The sequence below is a fragment of the Ochotona curzoniae genome, unplaced genomic scaffold (assembly GCF_017591425.1).
Source record: "Ochotona curzoniae isolate NIBS_2020 unplaced genomic scaffold, NIBS_Ocur_1.0 contig_883, whole genome shotgun sequence".
NCBI classification, from domain to species: domain Eukaryota; kingdom Metazoa; phylum Chordata; class Mammalia; order Lagomorpha; family Ochotonidae; genus Ochotona; species Ochotona curzoniae.
The window spans coordinates 64,369,019-64,387,491 of NW_024466599.1; the positions used below are offsets into that span (position 1 = coordinate 64,369,019).

Here is an 18,473-nt window from a genome sequence, read left to right on the forward strand (position 1 = left end):
CAGCAATTATCACCAATTATCACCCCAGGAGAGCATCTGGGAGCACTCTGTTCTATCCAAAATGTCCACAACAGCTAGGATCGGGCAAGGCTGAAGCCAGGAATCCAGATCTCCAGCCATGGGTGGTAGGGAGTCAAGTGCTTGAACTGTCATCTGCTGCCTCCAGGATGCTTAAGCAGCACAGTGGATCAGAAGTGGAGGCTGGCTCAAATGCAGGTGTCCCAAGCAGAGGCTCAACTTCTGCTGTGCCACAGAGGCCCTGTATTCTTTTGCAATGGACCTCAGTCTGTGTTTCAGGAAAGGCTCCCATTCCTTGCGTAAGAACTGTGATCATAATTGCTTTCCTTCCTGACAAAGTGATTGAAAAAGCAGTCTGAATGAAAAAACTCCCATGAGGAGTCTAGCTGCAGAAAAGATGACCATGGAAGCTGAAGCGGATAATTGCTGAGGCAAGTGGGTTGGCAGAGCAGTGTTACAAAAGGGTTAGCAAAAATACAGATGACACTCCAGTAATTTGGGCATTAGAAATATTTAAAATTTTGAGATTCATTAGAATTTGGTGGGGGAGGAAATGTATGTAGAAGTTGGGTTGCAGAGATTTTATGAATGTCATCAGTGAGAGATACAAACCATCACTTTGAGATGTGAGGGAAAGCTAATGAAGATACCAGTTGCTGCATTATAGTTAAAGATCGAAAGTTCAATGCTTAATTGTTTCTTCTTGGAGCTGCTCTGCCTCAGCTGCTTTGGTATATCTCATGGAGAAGAGATGTGAAAAGTGCTGAATTTTTGGTTTACTTGATTTCAGCTTGATTTCTTTTCAGGAGTGTGCTTGCCTGGTACCATGGTATATGTAAAAAAAAAAAAGTCTCCAGCTTTGTCTAATGTTTGTGTTATCCTGGAGTTTCAGTGTAGTAAGTCAGCTCTTCATCACTATAATTTAAATACACAAGAAGAGCTGGCTCAAAAGAAATGGTTTATTTTTGCTCACTGCTTTGTAAATTTGCTTTCCATGGTCAGCTGATCCCAGTGGTCTAGTATCTGATGAGAGTACAGTGGGCGTCAGGACATTGCAGGGGAATGGTCATAGCCAGGGAGCAGAGGGCAAGGGGGTTCGTTCATTCTGTGCTTGTGAACACACCATGGAGGACACCGTGTTATGGGGCAGTGAGCTAGCCTGTTGCTTCCAATGCTGGCAATCCTGTACCAGAGTGCTGATTTGAGTCTCCACGTCTTTGCTTCCAGTCCAGCTTCCCACTCTGTGGCTTCGGAAGGCAACTGCAGTTGGCCTAAGTTCTTGGGCCTCTGCTATCCATGGGGAAAACCAGAATGCAGTTCTGGCTCTTGGTCTTCATCTGGCCCAGACCTATCTGTTGAGGCTGTTGGAGGAGTGAACCAGCAATGGAAGATGAATCTGTTTCCTATCCTCTCTTTCTAGCGATGTGATTTATCGTTTTTCAGGGTTTCACCATTTGACAGTGCAATTGGATTAATACTGGGGATCAAGCTTTTAATGCATAGAACTTTGGGGGTATACTTAAACTAGTATATAAACCAAAGCTGTCAATAAGTGTTATAATAGCATGATCTAAAAACAGTTAGAAATGAGAATTTCTGAGTTCACTATGGACCTACTGAAGCTGAACCATGAGATAGGACCCAGTAATCTGTGTTGTAGCAACTCTAAGGATTTGGATGCACAGTAACATCTGAGAATCTTTGCTTAAGGAATGATATCAGTATAGTAGTTTCTGCTTTGATAATTTTTTTAAAAATTATTTTTATTTGAAAGGCAGAGTTAGAAGAGAGATCTTCTATCTACTGGTCTACTCCCTGAATGGCTGCAGTAGCCAAAGCTGGGCCAGTCAGAAGCCCGGAGGCAGTAGCCTCTTCTGGGTCTCTCGCATGTGTCCATGGGCCCAAGCACTTGGGTCATCCTTTGCTGTCTTTGAGGCCATTAGTAGGGAGCTGGATGAGAAGTGGAGGTGTGGGGTTGGAGATAGGAGAGCACCTAGCACCATGGCTCAACTGGCTAATCCTCCACCTCCCAGCACCTGCATTCTGTATGGGCTTAGCTCTGGCCATTGTGGCCATTTGGGGAATAAACCAGTGGATGGAAGATTTTTCTTTTTCTCTGGAAATTTACCTTTTCAATAGAATTTGAGAAAGAAAAAGAAAGAGGCTGGGTCTTGAACCATCCCTGCAGGTGGAGGTGTAATATGCCACACTATAGCAATGGTTCCTTAGATAATCTTCTTGAAGCGCTTTTTAAAAGCAGAAGAAAGCCGGGGGATGGGCCAACATTGTGATCCAGTGGGGTAACTGCCACATGGGATACATCATGTATTAGAGTACCAGTGTTCACTTGTGATCCAGCTCCCAGCTAATGTGCCTGGGAAAGCAGTGGAAGGTGACTTAAGTATCTGGGCCCCTGCTTTCCCCTGGAAGACCCAGATGAGGTTCTAGGCTCGTAGCTTTGGCTTGGTCCGATCAGTCACTAAAGCTTTTTGGGGGGTGAACCAGTGGGTAAAAGATCTCCTGTGTCTCTGCCTTTCCAGCAAATTTAAAAAAGAAAAAGCAGTGAGAAAGGTAAATGCCTGTTATTTCTTCAAGAATTTAGTTTGCAATAGATGCTGCTTTTACTCACCAAAAAGTCTGCTTTGAGAACATTTTAGACCTGAGTTCTTTTGTCTTTTTGAAAATACATTTTTATTTTAAGGGCAAAAGCATGGAGAGAAGGAGAGAAAAACAGAGACAGGCAGAGACCAACAGGGAGATAGAGATCTTTTATCATCGTCTCATTCTTTGGAAGCCCATAACATCTGGGGCCAGGCCTGGTTAAAGCTGGGAGCTGGATTTAGCAGGGATCCAGTTCTTAAGCTTTGATCTGCTTCCTCTCAGGGAGTACATCAAGAAGCTGGACTCGAAAGCATAGCCAAAATTTGAGCCCAGGTGCTCTCACATGAGTGTCCCAAGAGCCATCTTCATCACTGTACTAAGGACCTGCCCACAAACCTGTGTTTGTAGCACAAAGCTACTTATTTTGGAAAAGATCAGTTTCAATCCAGAGTGTTTCCCCTGCAGGTAGCAGGGCTTGGCACAAAGTGATTGTTCATCCAGGTCTGTAAGAAACTTAGTCTTAGGACCTATACTGGTTTGAAATCAAAACACAGCTTTATTTAAAACCTTAATGTGTAGGGCTCAGTGTTAAAGTTGGATTGTTCAGTGCTTTCCAATACAACATTCCATTGGGATGAGATGTCCAGCAGCATACCTACTAGCTGTGTGTGATTACTGAGCACTCAGAGTGAAGCTGGTGTGACTAAGCAACAAGACTTTATTTAATTTTAAATAAGCTTAAATATTCATGTAGGACTCCTGGTTTTCCTGTTGGAAAGTGATAGCTTAGACCCTCAATCAGTGCTTCCCGAATGTGAATGTTTGCCTTACCTGAACGTGGATAAACTGCAGTTTGTGGTTTACTGTGTCTGCGGGGAGGTCTGAAGGTCTGCTCCCAGGCGATGCTGTTGTAATTGTTATGTGGCTACACTTGGAACAGCATGAATCTGCAGAAAGAGATGGTTTATTCTTCCTCTTTAGCTTAACTCACTCATGCTGTCTGTTGCTGAAGGGGCCACTAAACTGCAAGGGGGTGAGCGTTTTTGCCTCAATGAATTATCCCATATGGGAGCACTAGGAGCGGTTTCAGATGAGGGCAAGTCTGAGAGGAGGTTTTGACCTGCCTCAGTGACAAGATAACCTCGTCCCCTGAGACGTGCTTTCTAGCCTGCACATGTTTTATCTCTTTCTGAACAGGAACAGATCAACAGGAAGAAAGGCTAGGTAGTGTCCCCAGTGCTTTAGAACACTAAACATGTTAGAACAGGAAGGGCATAGGGGCCGTCCAGGCCCTATCCTGATGCTGAGGTCTGCAAATGGCCTCAGGATTCACAAGTTGTGAATTAGGGTTTTGGTGTGTCTTAGGGTTGTCTGTCAAACTCATTATGCTTATGAGTTTTATGTGTTTGCTTAAAAGTTTATTTTAAAAGATTGTAAGACTATAAATATTAACATGTCAGTTGCATCAAGAAACCATGTAAGAATGGTTTTAACAGAAAATTGCTGAGGATTAGAGGATAAACGTGTAAGTTATTCCCCCATAAACTTCCAGTAGAATTACAAATTCTTAATTGGGGGCCAATTATTTTATTACAAATGTCCAAGTGGCAAAAAGAGAGATTCTAGTTGCCTTATCATAACTCTGGTCTTAGAGAAATAGCTTTGTGATAAGCCTGGTTGAGACTTTGCTATTCCAGAACTGAAGTGACATGAAATGGAGCTGGGTAGTGGTTGTTTATCTTAGGGCCTTTGAGGATTCTTTGTGTCCAATAGGTCCATGAAGTCCAAATTATTTGGAGAAGGATCTTGGAAAGGAACTGTTGAAGTAATGACAGTGCCTTCTTTAATGCATTGCGATGAGAGAACCTTTTTTATATGGTACTTAATTGATTAATTGATTAAGAATACTATAGTCGGGCCCGGCGCGGTGGCGCAGTGGTTAAGGTCCTCGCCTCGCACGCCTGGTTCCCATATGGGCGCCGGTTCTAATCCCAGCGGCCCTGCTTCCCATCCAGCTCCCTGCCTGTGGCCCGGGAAAGCAGTCGAGGACCGCCCAAGGGTTTGGGACCCTGCACCCATGTGGGAGACCCAGAAGAGGCTCCTGGCTTCTTATGGGCATAGCATCTTCCGTTGCGCTCACTTGGGGAGTGAATCATCGGACAGAAGATCTTCCTCTCTGTCTCTCCTCTCTGTATATCCGCCTTTCAATAAAAATAAAAATAAATCTTTATAAAAAAAAAGAATACTATAGTCTACCTTAAGTTTAAACAGTTTAATTTGTGAGCTGATTAAGGAATCTTACATAAATTAGTGAATGTAAATTTTACTCAACTGTTGAGTTTTAAACAGCTTAGTAAAAAATCTGTTGTTATTACAAGTACTAAAGGAACTGAGTGATAAGCTTACTGGGTCACAGTAATTGGGAAAAAAAAATCCTGGAGAGTGTGGGACAGATGTAAGCACGCTCTGAGAAGAACAAATGGAAATTGGTTGGCCAAAGTAAAGAATGAGTCTTTCCATGATAAAGGTAATGCTAATCAAAAGGTTACAATGTAATGCAATAGCAGGTTGAAAAGATTAAGTGGACTTTAGGAGAAGGTTGTTGGTGTAGTGGTTGAGCCACCCACTTCCCATATCAGAGCGGCTGGTTTGATTCCTGGCTCCGCTTCCTGCCAGTGGAAGTCATCCAGTGAAGGCTCCACTGGTTGAGTCCCTGAGGCCCACGTGGAACCTGCATGCATTTCCAGCTGCAGCTTTGGCCTGCTTAGCCCAGGCTGCTGTGAGCATCTGGGGAACGAGCCACTGGGTGGGAGCTCGTGCTTTCTTTAACCTTCAAATAAGATTCTAAAAAGATTTGTTTGAAGGAATTACAGAAAGTCCGAGGGAGGTGAGGAGAGAGATTGATCTTCTCAAATGCCCTCAGTGTCCAAGACTGGGCCAGGTCTAAGCCAGGAGCCAAGAGCTTCTTCCGTCTCCTGTTTGGGAGCAGGGGCTCAAGCACTTGGGCCATCCACCACTGCCTTCCCAGGCCACAGCAGGGAGCTATTTTAGAAGCAGAGTAGCCAGACTCAAAGTGGCGTTATCCGTATTGGATGTTATCTGCGCAGGGGGCGGCTTAATGTGCTGCACTATAATGAGGGTTCCTCAAATAATGAAAAAAATGCAGGCTCTAAAGTACCACTTCATACCTACTGAATGAAGTTCTGCATAAAAAGTTTTTAAAAAAGGAAAAAAAAATTGGCTTTGTTTGGAATGCGGATTCTTTTCTCCACTGCTGAATGCAACAGAAGGAGCTTGGCTGCAGTGTCTTCAGATTAGTGTGTTCTTGTTCCAACAGAGACTTCAGGACAGTTGTTTCTTAGCTGTGTGTGTACTTGCCTGCTAGGTAACGTTGGTGACCATATAGTGACCTTGCACCTATGTCTGTAACAGAAATATGGTGCGTTTGCCTTCCCTCTGAGCTGAGTGCAGGTGAGGAGGTCGAAAGATTCTGAAAGACCAGACTGATCACAGCAGGATCGGCATTTGACCAGCTGCTCCTCCTGTCAGCAGTGGTGGCGTGAGTGATGCTAAAATGTAGGAAATGTTAAAAGCCACACTGTCAGTAAATTGGCAGTCGAGAATGCCAAAATGATCATCATCCTTTCCTACTTGCTAAAAGTTATTTTAGATAAATATTTCCAAGAGATACATTTTCAGTTAAGTAGTTTCATTAAAATGGTCTTTGGGTTGTCAGTTTAACACACATTTTTTCCCAAATGAAAATCCAAATAAATTTTTTTGTTAATAATTAGGTTAAAATTTAGATAGCAATATACTCTGTAAATTTTGAAAGTGGGCTTTTCAGTTTGCTTTAAGTAGCCTTCAATATGCCTCAGCAATGAATGGTAGGTTTTCTTTTTTTCTTTTCCCCCCTAGTTGCTATGGTTCTGGTCCTACAAGAAATGATCAGTTTAGTGGATTTTAGTCTTCATTCTTAGTCTGTGAAGCAGTCATGAGGAACTTTTAAATACCACACTTAGAAGACTCATGACAAGTCTGGGATCTAAGTTAAGAGAGTGAAATGTAACCAAAAGTCTGAAGTAGAATTGTTATCTTTTGGCAGTAAAGGTTTGAAAGTCCTGCAGTTTGGTAAAGGTTTGAAAGTAAAGGTTTGAAAGTCTCTAGGTGTAGAACGTTCTCCATAAACATGTTGGTATTGCTTGAAGAGTAGAATGCTATGTGGCAGAAGCCAACATAAAGGTGGTGTTTTTCTTATGAACTTTTAGAACAGAAGTTGCCAAACAATATATGTAGAGGTCCAGGTGGCAGATATTTAAGGATTGGGCAGTTTTTTGTTTCTTTGGAATTAACTCACCATTTCTTACAGTGTATACGATGGGTAAATGAATGAATGTGGCTGTGCTCCAGCCAAACTTCAAAATAGATAGCAGGCCAGTTTGGCCCTCAGATTGAGATTTGCTGACCTCTGTTTTTAGAGAATTTCATGTTTATACGGCCTAAAAAAAAAAAAAAAGAAAAAAGAAAAGAAAACACTAGTATTGTTAATTACCAAATACTATTTTGTCTTTTAAATTTTGAGTTCTTAGAGACAAGGACTATGCCTTGTGTTTCTTTCTCCCTCTTACAAATTATATAATACAATGACTTTTATCGGGCAAACTGTAATAAATGTGTCTGTAGTACCTTTGAGTTATTTGAGCTGCTTCCTTTAGAAGCACTTTAGAGAGTACCATGATGTAGCTTGCTTATCTGCTTCTCAGAACTGTTGCACAAGAAGGAATATAGGTAGAGGTACTCACCCATTTTGTAGATTATATAGCTGAAATTCAGAGATTAAGTAGCTTCCCCGGTTTGTATTGTCTACTAACTGCAGAACAAAGATTTGGATATGCTTTCTGTTGTAGTGAACTGTCTTCAACTTTCTAAAAATAGAAGATCTTTTTTTGTCTTTCTCTGTTGCTAAATATCCTGCAGTGTTCCTGCTTTCATTTTAAAAACTTACCTAAATTTTCTGTGGAGTTTTAAATCCTCAGTTTAAGATTTTTCAGTTAAATATTCCTACTGTTGGTGCAATAGAGTGTCATTTCTGTCCTTTGATTCCAGGATTCAGAGCTGAGCTACTCTGAATTAGAAACTTTAAAGCAAATAACAAAAGCCCTAATAGGTAGAATAGTCTTGCTCTTCAGTTTCTCAAAGAAGAACCTGGACTTTGGTGGTGTCTGTGTTGAGCCTTGGGAGTGCTACTCTCTGGGCTTTTGGCTTGGGTTATGTTGGACTTACATGGCTTACGTTTGTTTGTTTTGCTGATAACACTTTTCTCTAACAATAGAAACATGTTTTTTTTTTTTAAAGATTTAAGATAATGATATATAGAGAGGGAAAGACACATACAGAAAGAGAAGGAGAAAACAGGAGAGAAAGAGAATTTTTCATCTGCTGACTTACTCCTCAGGTGCCCACAGTAGCCAGGACTGGATGACATTGAAGCCAGGAGCCAGGAATTCTGTGCAGGTCTTCCACATGGGTGATCATCAGCTGCTTTCCCAGATGCATTTGCAGGAAGCTGGATTGGAAGTGAAGTAGCTGTGACTGGAGCTGGTATCCTGCTATGGGATGGCAGCATCACAAGCGGTAGCTTAATCACCTGTGCCTCCACTCAGGTCTTGAATTTTATGTTTTAGAATCCTGCCTGTGGTCATTACACAAATGCATATGTAAGTAAAAATTCATCAAGCTAACTTTTGTGTACTTTGCTTAATGTAGTTGTATCTCAACTTTTAATTATTGACTACAAAAAACATAAATTCCAAGTTCTGTTTCGCTGAAGATATCTCCCAGCTCCCAGAAAAGCTCACAGCTTTTCTGCCTTCAGCATAACTGTGTCAGGGTTCGCCGGTGTTGTCTAACTGGCATTGTAACTCTAGAGTCAAAACTGTGAGGATCTGAATCTTAGCTCAGCTGTCCCTCTTCTGTGTCTCAGTTTCCTCATTTGTAAATGGAGGTACATGGGGCTGTAGTGCACGCAGTAGGCTAATCCTACACCAGCTGTACCAGCGTCCCATATAAGGGCTAGTTTGTGTCTTGGCTGCTCCAATTCTAATCCAGCTCCCTACTTTAGAGCTGGGAAAGCAGTGGAGGTTGGCTCAAGTCCTTGGGCTCCTATACCAACATGAGACAGCAGAGGAAGTTCCTGGCTCCTGGCTTTGATTCAGCTCAGCTCTAGCCAGTGTCGCCATTGGGAAGTGAACCAGAGGATGGAAAACCACTGCTCCTCCCCCTCCGTAAATCTGTCTTTGAAATAATAAATAAATAAAATTTTTTAAGAAAATGGAGGTACAGGGCCCAATGCGATAACCTAGTGGCTAAAGTCCTCACCTTGCACACACCGGGATCCCTTAGGGGCTCCGGTTCTAATCCCAGCAGCCCTGCTTCCCATCCAGCTCCCTGCTTGTGGCCTGGGAAAGCAGTGGAGGATGGCCCAAAGCTTTGGGACCCTGCACCTGTGTGGGAGACCCTGAAGAGACTCCTGGCTCCTGGCTTTGGATTGGCTCAGTTCTGGCTGTTGTGGCTGCTTGGAGAGCAAATCAGCAGATGGAAGATCTTCCTCCCTGTCTCTCCTCCTCTCCGTATATCTGCCTTTCCAATAAAAATAAATAAATCTTAAAAAAAAAATAGAGCTATAGTACCCTCTTCCTAGGATTCTGAGGAATAGATGAAGTGATGAAAGACAGTGCAGTGCCTTCCAAGTAGTCTGTTGAGCCATCACACTGTCCTCTCTGCCGTGTAATTTTTAAATGGAGCCACCTTAGCTGCATTTGTATCCTGCTTCAGCTAATGCCTGACTACATGTCTGCTATTCCCAAGGCCATTGTCTGTGGTGACATTTGACGTGTAATATTAGGATGGTATCCTGTTGGGTATGTTGATGATCCACAGTTTGTTTTTCCGTATAGTTGCATGTATTTTACAAATGAATAGGTACCCTGGAATTTTGAGGAGATCGGTTTACTTTGAACCATGTGTTTATTGTATTAGTTTTTGCTTAGAACTATGACTTAGTTCCACAGGAAGAACAATGCACCAGAAGTCAGATTTGGATTTTAATTCCAGTTTAGACACTGATTAATTCTCTGTCCTTAGGGGAGGTTAGCCTGTGTGTCTTTGATTGTAAAGTGGTGTGCTGTCACATCTCCAGTCCTCTTCAGGGCTAGTGTCTCCTTGTTTTATAAATGAATGATTCCTCTGAAGTAATTGTAAGTGCTTTTCTTGCTATAACAGATTACTTTACATTTAAAAAATAATTATTGCTTTCTCTGTTTTCAGCTTCGGGCTCAGAATCAGGTCCTGAAAAAAGGTGTGGTAGATGAACAAGCAAATTCTGCTGCTCTGAAGGTATGCAGTGGGATCTTTGTGTTGTGAGAACTGCTACTTAGCATTTGATGGTGCTCAAAGTTCCAAGGGAATTCAGCTGTTTTTCTGGGTTAAAGTCCCAACTCTGATACTGATTCACTAGGGTTGGGGATGATGGTTTTTTTTTTTTTTAAACTTTCCCAGTTCCTTAGGTATGGATGTGGTGTTTTTTTCCCTTAACTAAAAATTACAGAGCAGTATTATTTGGCTTTAATACATTTCTCCATATGTATGCTTTATTTAGTTGCACTCGTTCGGATTAATTGGGCTTTGTATCTGTCACCATCACTGGACAATACTATCAGGAATCTGATATAAATCATATTGTATCCTCAGCATTTCTCATAAATCAGTTTAAATGTGTGAATCATTTAGTACATTAGTCTTACCTTTAGATGGGCTATTTCATAGTAACGTGTTAATCAGGACACTTTTTTTTTTTAAAGATTTATTTATTTTTTATTGGAAAGGCATATTTACAGAGAGGAAGGTCTTCCATCCTCTGGTTCATTCCCCAAATGGCTGCATGGCTAGACCTGAGCCTATCTGAAGGCAGGAGCCAGGAGCTGAGTGCTTCTGCTGGGTCTCCCACATGGGTGCAGGGTCCCAAGGCATTGGATTGTCCTCTGCTGCTTTTCCAGGCCATAAGCAGAGCGCTGGATGGGAAGTGGAGCAGCCAGGACACAAACTGACACCGATATAGGATCCTGACATGTGCAAGGCGAGGATTTAGCCACTGAGCCATCATGCTGGGCCTCAGTCAGGACACTTTTCAGTGATAACATCAGCACCTTTTGTAACTTAGGAAAGAAATTGAATAGAAAATAAAGGAATTTATTTCCTTATCATTCTAATAGGCATGTAATAAACATTGCTTAGTGGTATTTTTAAATGAATAAATTCTAGGATATGGATTCCCTGCAGGCCAAGTATCGAGTCAGTATACTGCCTGCTGCACTCTTTCTCTCTCACTTGCTTCCTCTTCTCTGTTCTAACAGAATTGGAATTAGGATTAGGATTCCTAATTAGGATTAAGATTCCTTTTGCCCTAATCTCCTTCTAGAACAACCCCCAATTAATGAGATGTTCTAGGTGGGTTCGTACAAATGATTAAGATCCAGAAATACGTCTGTTCACTTAGCCAGTGTTGGACATTATCCTAGAGAAGTCTGTGAGAGCAGCTTCTTCAGTGGCTCTTACCTTCTCAGGGCTAAGATGTTCTTCATTGCCTCATCCACACTTGCAAAGCTCTCTGCACCCCAGCCAAGAGTATAGTTAGAATTTACTATTAAGTTGTTCTTTTATTGAAGTCAGTGAAGAAATGATCATTATCGCTGCTAATGTTTAAAGCCTATTACTGGGAAAAATATGTCTCAATACTGGAAAAAGTGTTTCCTATCTTGTCGTAGTAGCCTGCTATTTTTTTTTTTTTTAATTTTCATCTATTTATTTGAGACTCAGAGAGAAAACTCTTATTGGTGGCCCTCAATGTCCAGAGCTGTGCTAAACTGAAGTTGGGAGCTGGAAAATCAGTCTGGTCTCCTATGTGGCTGGGTGGCAGGATCCTAGTTAGCTTGAGCCATGGCTGCTAGCTCTGAGGATGTGCGTTAGCAGGAAGTAGCATCAGGCGTTGAAGTTAGGCATTGAGATGTTGGCAGCATGCCTACACTGACTCTGGCTCTGGGTTCTGACATTCCCCTGCTCTTGGTTGATTGGATAAACTTCATGACTGGGGTACTAGCACTGTGATAACAGTAATGGCAGTGGTGATTGTGGTAGCTGGTTTTATTGAGCACTCACTGCATTCCAATAGGCCTTATGCTAAGTGCATTGTATCTGTTATCTCATTTTAGTGTCTTCAACAATAATATTTTCATCTCTGTTGCAGAAACCAGGGTTTAGAGAGGTTGCAATAGATGTCTTTAGAAAATAATCATTGCTTAAGGGCTGAAGCATTAATTAGCTAGTGATAAGTAATTATAGAAAAGAAATTTTTCACTTTTCTATTTGTTCCAGTGGTCTTTGTAATTACAGTACAGCAATGTGCTTGTTTTGCTAGGTGTGATTGATTTGAGGTCCTCTAGCACAGTAAGCATTTGATTTTATTGGATTTGTTTCTTCAATGAGTACTATTGATTTGACATGTGATGATTTGAACATGGACTGGGTCTAAGTTTACCTTTGAACTTGAAATAAAAGCGAAAGACCTAATTAGCAAACAGTAGAAAGTTGCTTTCATATTTAATGGGAGCATATTGTAACATCCCTGTAGTACTGCTCTCAATATACAAATAATGTCAATAGATACTGACACTAGCCTGAAGTTTTCTTTTTTTAAGATTTATTTTATTTTTATTGGAAAGGCGGATATACAGAGAAAAGAGACAGAGAGGAAGATCTTCCCTCCGATGATTCACTCCCCAAGTGAGTGCAACGGTCGATGCTTTCCCAGGCCATAAGCAGGGAGCTGGATGGGAAGAGGGGCTGCCGGGATAGAACCGGCGCCCATATGGGATCCCGGGCGTGCAAGGCGAGGATCTTAACCACTGTGCCACCGCGCCGGGCCCAGCCTGAAGTTTTTATGTTGCTGTTTCAGTATAGCTAAATGATCTATTCTCTAAAACCTGATCTCTTCTTAAGTTTATAATTATTATTTTTTAAAGATTTATTTTTATTATTTTTTTATTGGAAAGGCAGATTTACAGAGAGGAGAGACAGAGGAAGATCTTCTGTCCGATGATTCACTCCCCAAGTGAGCGCAACGGCCGATACTATGCCGATCCGAAGCCAGGAGCCTCTTCTGGGTCTCCCACGTGGGTGCAGGGTCCCAAAGCTTTGGGCCGTCCTCGACTGCCTTCCCAGGCCACAGGCAGGGAGCTGGATGGGAAGCGGGGCTGCTGGGATAGAACCGGCGTCCATATGGGATCCCGGGCGTGCAAGGTGAGGACCTTAACCACTTGCACCACTGCGCTGGGGCCCGGTTTATAATTATTTTAATGAAAGTAATAAAAGTGAACTTCTTTTTTTTTTAAAGATTTATTTTTATTTTTATTGGAAAGGCGGATATACAGAGAGGAGAAACAGAGAGGAAGATTTTCCATCCAATGATTTCACTCCCCAAGTGAGCGCAATGGCCAATGCTATGCCCATACGAAGCCAGGAGCCTCTTCCAGGTCTTTCACGCAGGTGCAGGGTCCCAAAGCTTTGAGCCGTCCTCAACTGCTTTCCCAGGCCACAGGCAGGGAGCTGGAAGGGAAGCGGGGCTGCCGGGATTAGAACTGGCACCCATATGGGATCCCGGTGTGTGCAAGCCGAGGACCTTAACCACTGCGCCACCGCGCCGGGGCCCAAAAGTGCACTTCTTAAAAGATAGCATGTGGCTTTTTGTTTTTGGTAATCAATGAGTACAAACTTGAAAATGTCATAAGTATAGACCATTTCTCTGTAGTTTAGGTTTCTTACAAGTATAGAATGAACAGCAGAAGAAGTGTCTTTAACAGCTTCTAGATTTTGTTTTTGTTTCCCTCCAACTTTTTTTTTAACTATTCCCAAATTTTTAGTTTATTAGGAGACCTTTTTATTATTTTCATTTTATTTGTTTAACTTGGAAGTCAGAGTTATAGAAAGAGAGAGGAAGAGACACAGATCTTTAGTCTGTTGGTTCACTCTCCAGATGGCTGCAATGGCCAGACTTGATCTGAAGCCAGGAGCCAGAAGCTTCTTCAGAGTTTTTCATGTGGTACATGGGCCTTCAGTCTTGAGCCATCCTCTGTTGCTTTCCTTGGCCTGAAGCAGGAGACTGGCTCAGAAAGTGGAACAGCCAGGCCTGAAACCAGCACCCATAAAGGATGTTGGCACTGCACGCAGGGGATTAGCCTGCTGCAAGCTCCAATTTTCATTTAACTTTTAAGTGAATATACGTTACGTATATGGAACAGTGAGTGAGATGTGTCTTCATTGTGTATAGAATTTGGTAGTTTGGATTCTGGCTTTTCCACTTCTAATCCACTCCTGCTTCTAATCCACCCCAGGAGGCAGCAGGTAAAGCCTCAAGAGTTTTGGGCACCCTATGGGAAACTCAGATGGAGGTCTGCTCCCCTGGCTTCCAGCTGGCCCAGCTCTGCCTGTATTGAGCGTTTGGGGAGTGAACTAGTGAAGGGAAGATCTCTATCTGTGTCTCTGACTTTTGAATAAAATGAAAATAAATAATAAAACATGAAGAGAAGTGAATTTATGTAAAATAATGTGAAAGTATTTTTGCATTATGATAATGGTGACTTTTATCTTTGGCAAGTTAGAAGACGTAAAGAAAAACCAAATACATTGAAAAAAAACTTCATTTTGGTTGATTTAAAATTCAGAAAGCATTTGTAGGAAAAAGAAATACAAATATTTTTCCTCTGAGTCCTGCCCACTGAGGAGTATTATCAATGAATCAGAAATTCTGAAAACTTCAAGAATATGAATTTGTAGCCTCAGGCTTTGTGTCTGTTTACTGTCTTAGATTTAACAACATATCCTTGTACATGTTTTAAGTTGATAATGATCTACAACTTCAGGATATTTTTTCTTTTTATTTTATTTATAAATTTACTTGGTTTTACCAAAAAGGTGATTTCTGTCACAAAATAGCTAAAGACATTGTAAACACTGAAATAATATGCAGCTCAAATTCACTGAAACAAGAGCTTTTGGTTATATTTTGATGAAATAGAAACAATAGTTTCTTTTATTGTTTCTAAACTTAAGGCTAAACTCTGAAGAATGGTCTGTGTTCTTTTTGCTACAGGAACAACTGAAAATGAAAGATCAGTCATTGAGAAAGCTACAGCAAGAAATGGACAGTTTGACATTTCGGAATCTGCAGCTTGCCAAGAGGGTAGAACTACTTCAAGATGAATTAGCTGTAAGTGAACCTCGAGGCAAGAAAAACAAGGTAGGTCAAATAAAAGCAACTTAATGTGACTGTGTTGTGAGGAGCACACATGTACAGGTCATCCTGGTTTGAACAGAAGACCCTACTGCTGGATTCTCTAATGTTCCATTATTACATGTTGGACGTCTTTTACTAACAATTCATGCTAAGTATTAGGATCATTTTCATCAGAAAATCTGGTGTTTATTTTTTTTAAAGATTTATTTATTTTTATTGATATATATAGAGAGGAGGAGAGACAGGAAGATCTTCCATCTTATGATTCACTCCCCAAGTGAGTGCAATGGCTGGAGCTGAGCTGATCCGAAGCCATGAGCCATGAGCCAGGAGCCTCTTCTGGGTCTCCCATGTGGTTGTAGGGTCCCAAGGTTTTGGGGGCCGTCCTCGACTGCTTTCCCAGGCCACAAGCAGAGAGCTGGATGGAGAGCACAGCTACCAGGATTAGAACCGGCGCCCATATGGGATCTCAGAGCATTCAAGGCGAGGGCTTTAACCATTAGGTCACTGTGCTGGGCCCAGAAAATCTGTTTTAAATAATTCATTAGGAGCAAACATAATATATTGTTGATTCAGTGGCTGAGAGTAGTTGATAGAATAGCTCAAATAGGTCAAAATATTGACATCTCTTAATTATACTTGGACTTTAGTAACCCAAAATAGGACAGATAAAGTGAGAGAGAGATTGTTCAAGTGTAACTGTAATCATTAAAATACTTAAAGATTTCAGTTTTGATTTTCATGTTTACTGCAGATGTATTTTTTCATTTTGTTCTTATGGTTATAAGGGCAGTTGTCCTGGGGCTTAAAAATAAATGTTTTTCCTAATGTTTTATTTGATGAGGCAGGGTTCTCACTTCCTTTTTTTTTTTTTAAGATTTATTTATTTTTATTGGAAAGCAGATTTATAGAGAAAAGGATAGATGATAGCAAGATCTTCTGTCTGCTGACTCACTCCCCAAGAGTTGATCCGAGGCCAGAAGTTTCTTCTGGGTCTCCAGCGCAGGTGCAGGGGCCCCAGGCTCTGTGCCATCCCCTACTGTTTCCCAGGACATATGCAGGGAGTGGAGCAGCTGGGATATGAACCTGTGCCCATATGGAATCCTGGCAGATGCATGGTGAGAATTTAGCTACTATGCTACATTCCGGGCCTAGCGGCAGCACTTCTGACCCAGCTCCCTGCTAATGTGCCTGAGAAAGCAGCAGAAAATGGTTCAAATACTTGGACTCCTGCACCAACCTGGGAGATCCAGATGGAGTTCCTAGCACCAGGCCAACTACTTTTGTTTTTAAACTGTGATTAAGGAGTTGCATCCTTCCTCATTTTGTGTGTGTGTGTGTGTAGGGCTTATGATTGAGGTGGTAGATCTTTTAGTCTTGCGTTTGTGTGTTCAGATGTGAGGATTGAAGCAATGGCAATAGGTTCACCAGAAGGAAAGAAGGCACACAGTGACTGAATAAGTTTAATGCTGAGGGGAGAGCACTGGATTTGTAGTTCAGCCCAGGCTTGAATTCTTTGCCTGCCATTTATAAATCTGTGACTGTAGGAAATGTTTTAACCTTACAGTCTGTTTCTTCATCAGAAAAATGAGGATGTGAGATTTATTTTACAAGCTGGGATCAGATTTGCCACAAAGTGACAGTCACTCTGATTGCTGGTACCATCTCCTGTGCATTTCCCCAGGGAAGGAGGCACTAGCAGTGTTCCAGAAAAGGGAGGAAAAGGGAGCCTGTCACAGGTGTGTCCTCGGGTCAGAATTACTTAGGAAACATTGTCAAAATATGCGGTCCTGGAAATTCTAAAAGGTCTTTGGGAAGGAGCAGGCATCTCATTTTCAAACATGTTCTCCTCCTCGAACTGTTCAGTAGAGGCTTAGGCGTAATGCTTATGACTTCATTTTAATTGTTTTCCAAAGCTGCCGGATAGGTTATTCATCCGTGTTCTTTATGCATATCTTGTGTTCCAAAACATAATGGATATTTAATAGTTTTTCAAAAGAGATTTATTTTATTTTTATTGGAAAGTCAGATATATAGAGAGGAGGAGAGACAGAGGAAGATTTTCCATCCAATGATTCACTCCCCAAATGATTGCAGTGGCCAGAGCTGAGCCAATCTGAAGCCAGGAGCCAGGAGCCTCTTCTGGGTCTCCTGCTCGGGTGCAGGGTCCCAAGGCTTTGGGTTGTCCTCAACTGCTTTCCTAGGCCACAAGCAGGGAGCTAGATAGGAAGCAGGGCCTCTGGTATTAGAACTGGTGCCTATATGGGATCCTGGTGTATGTAAGGTGAGGACTTTTAGCTGCTAGGCTACCACACCGGGCCCTGTTTAATACTTTTTATAGCTGCTCCATTTTCAAAGGATTTGTTAATCACTGATTTACTTTGGATCAATAGGTGACAAAAAAATCAGAGAAAGATAGTGACTGATGTCTGACACAGTTTGCATTGTTGGACTGCCCCTTCAGTTATCTCACATCTATGGATGACATGAAAACAAGTGCTCATTGTTAGATCTTTTAACTAGTGCTGCTCTTATGTGTAGAAAAAGTTGATATTAGCAAAAGAGGAAGAGGTTGTTCATAATCTTTGAGCTTTTTTGTTTATACTAACGTTTTTAAAGTATTAAAAATCAATTCCAAATTTAGAGATTTATATGAACTATATAAATGTATATGTTTGAGTTCTGTTACATAACTTATTGCAGTTTCTTAAACGAGGTTAGTAACTTGTGCTCATGGAATTCCTAAAATTCTCATGTTTAATATGGAGCACTTGCATTGCAGTGACATTGGTTATATTACTGACTCTCTGGATCTGTCCCCAACAGAAATACTCCTGAATTCATCTGGAAAAGCATCTGAGCTTCCTCTCTTTAATTCCTGTCTCTCAAATTTTCCTGCCAATTTCAATATTTGTAGTTCCAACTCTTAACACATAGGAAAAGTTAAATGATGGACTGTATACCTTTTGCAGGATTGTTTGAGAATGGTGAACACATAGAAGAAACGAGCTACTAAGGTGATAGAGAATCTCTGTACCTTAGCATTTTCTCTAAAGGATGAAAGTTATGTGGACATAACTTATTCTTTCCACCAGAAAAGTGGAGAATCTTCTTCTCAGTTGAGTCAAGAGCAGAAGAGTGTCTTTGATGAAGATCTGCAAAAGAAGATAGAAGAGAATGAACGATTGCATATACAAGTGAGGACAATGTTTTGTTCTTCCATATGAAGTAAAAAGTGGCTTGGCTTGTGTGATTTACAATGTGGAACAAACCAATGCAGATAAGAATGTTTTCTGTATTTGCAGGTAATTTTGAATTGAAGATTTATGTATTTGAAAGGCAGAATAACAGAGGGAGGGAAGGAAAGAGATTAATCTTTGACTTTTTTGGTTCACTCCCCAAATGGCCATAATGACTGGAGCTGCTGCAGGTTGAAACCAGGAACCTGGAACTCCTTCTGGGTGCCCCATGTCCCGTGGGTGGTGGGGGCCCAAGCACTTGGGCCATT

At 41.5% G+C, this 18,473-nt stretch overlaps 1 protein-coding gene across 3 annotated transcripts in view; it reads left to right on the plus strand.

Moving 5' to 3' along the window:
• Nucleotides 1–18,473, plus strand: part of PPP1R21 (protein phosphatase 1 regulatory subunit 21) — a 78,660-nt gene that overhangs the window by 3,068 nt on the left and 57,119 nt on the right. For all 3 annotated transcript variants that reach the window (XM_040993700.1, XM_040993701.1, XM_040993702.1), the window contains exons 2-4: nt 9,946–10,014; nt 14,822–14,968; nt 18,061–18,162. In XM_040993700.1, coding sequence (XP_040849634.1) covers nt 9,946–10,014; nt 14,822–14,968; nt 18,061–18,162 — 318 coding nt within the window. The remainder of the gene's footprint in view (nt 1–9,945; nt 10,015–14,821; nt 14,969–18,060; nt 18,163–18,473) is intronic.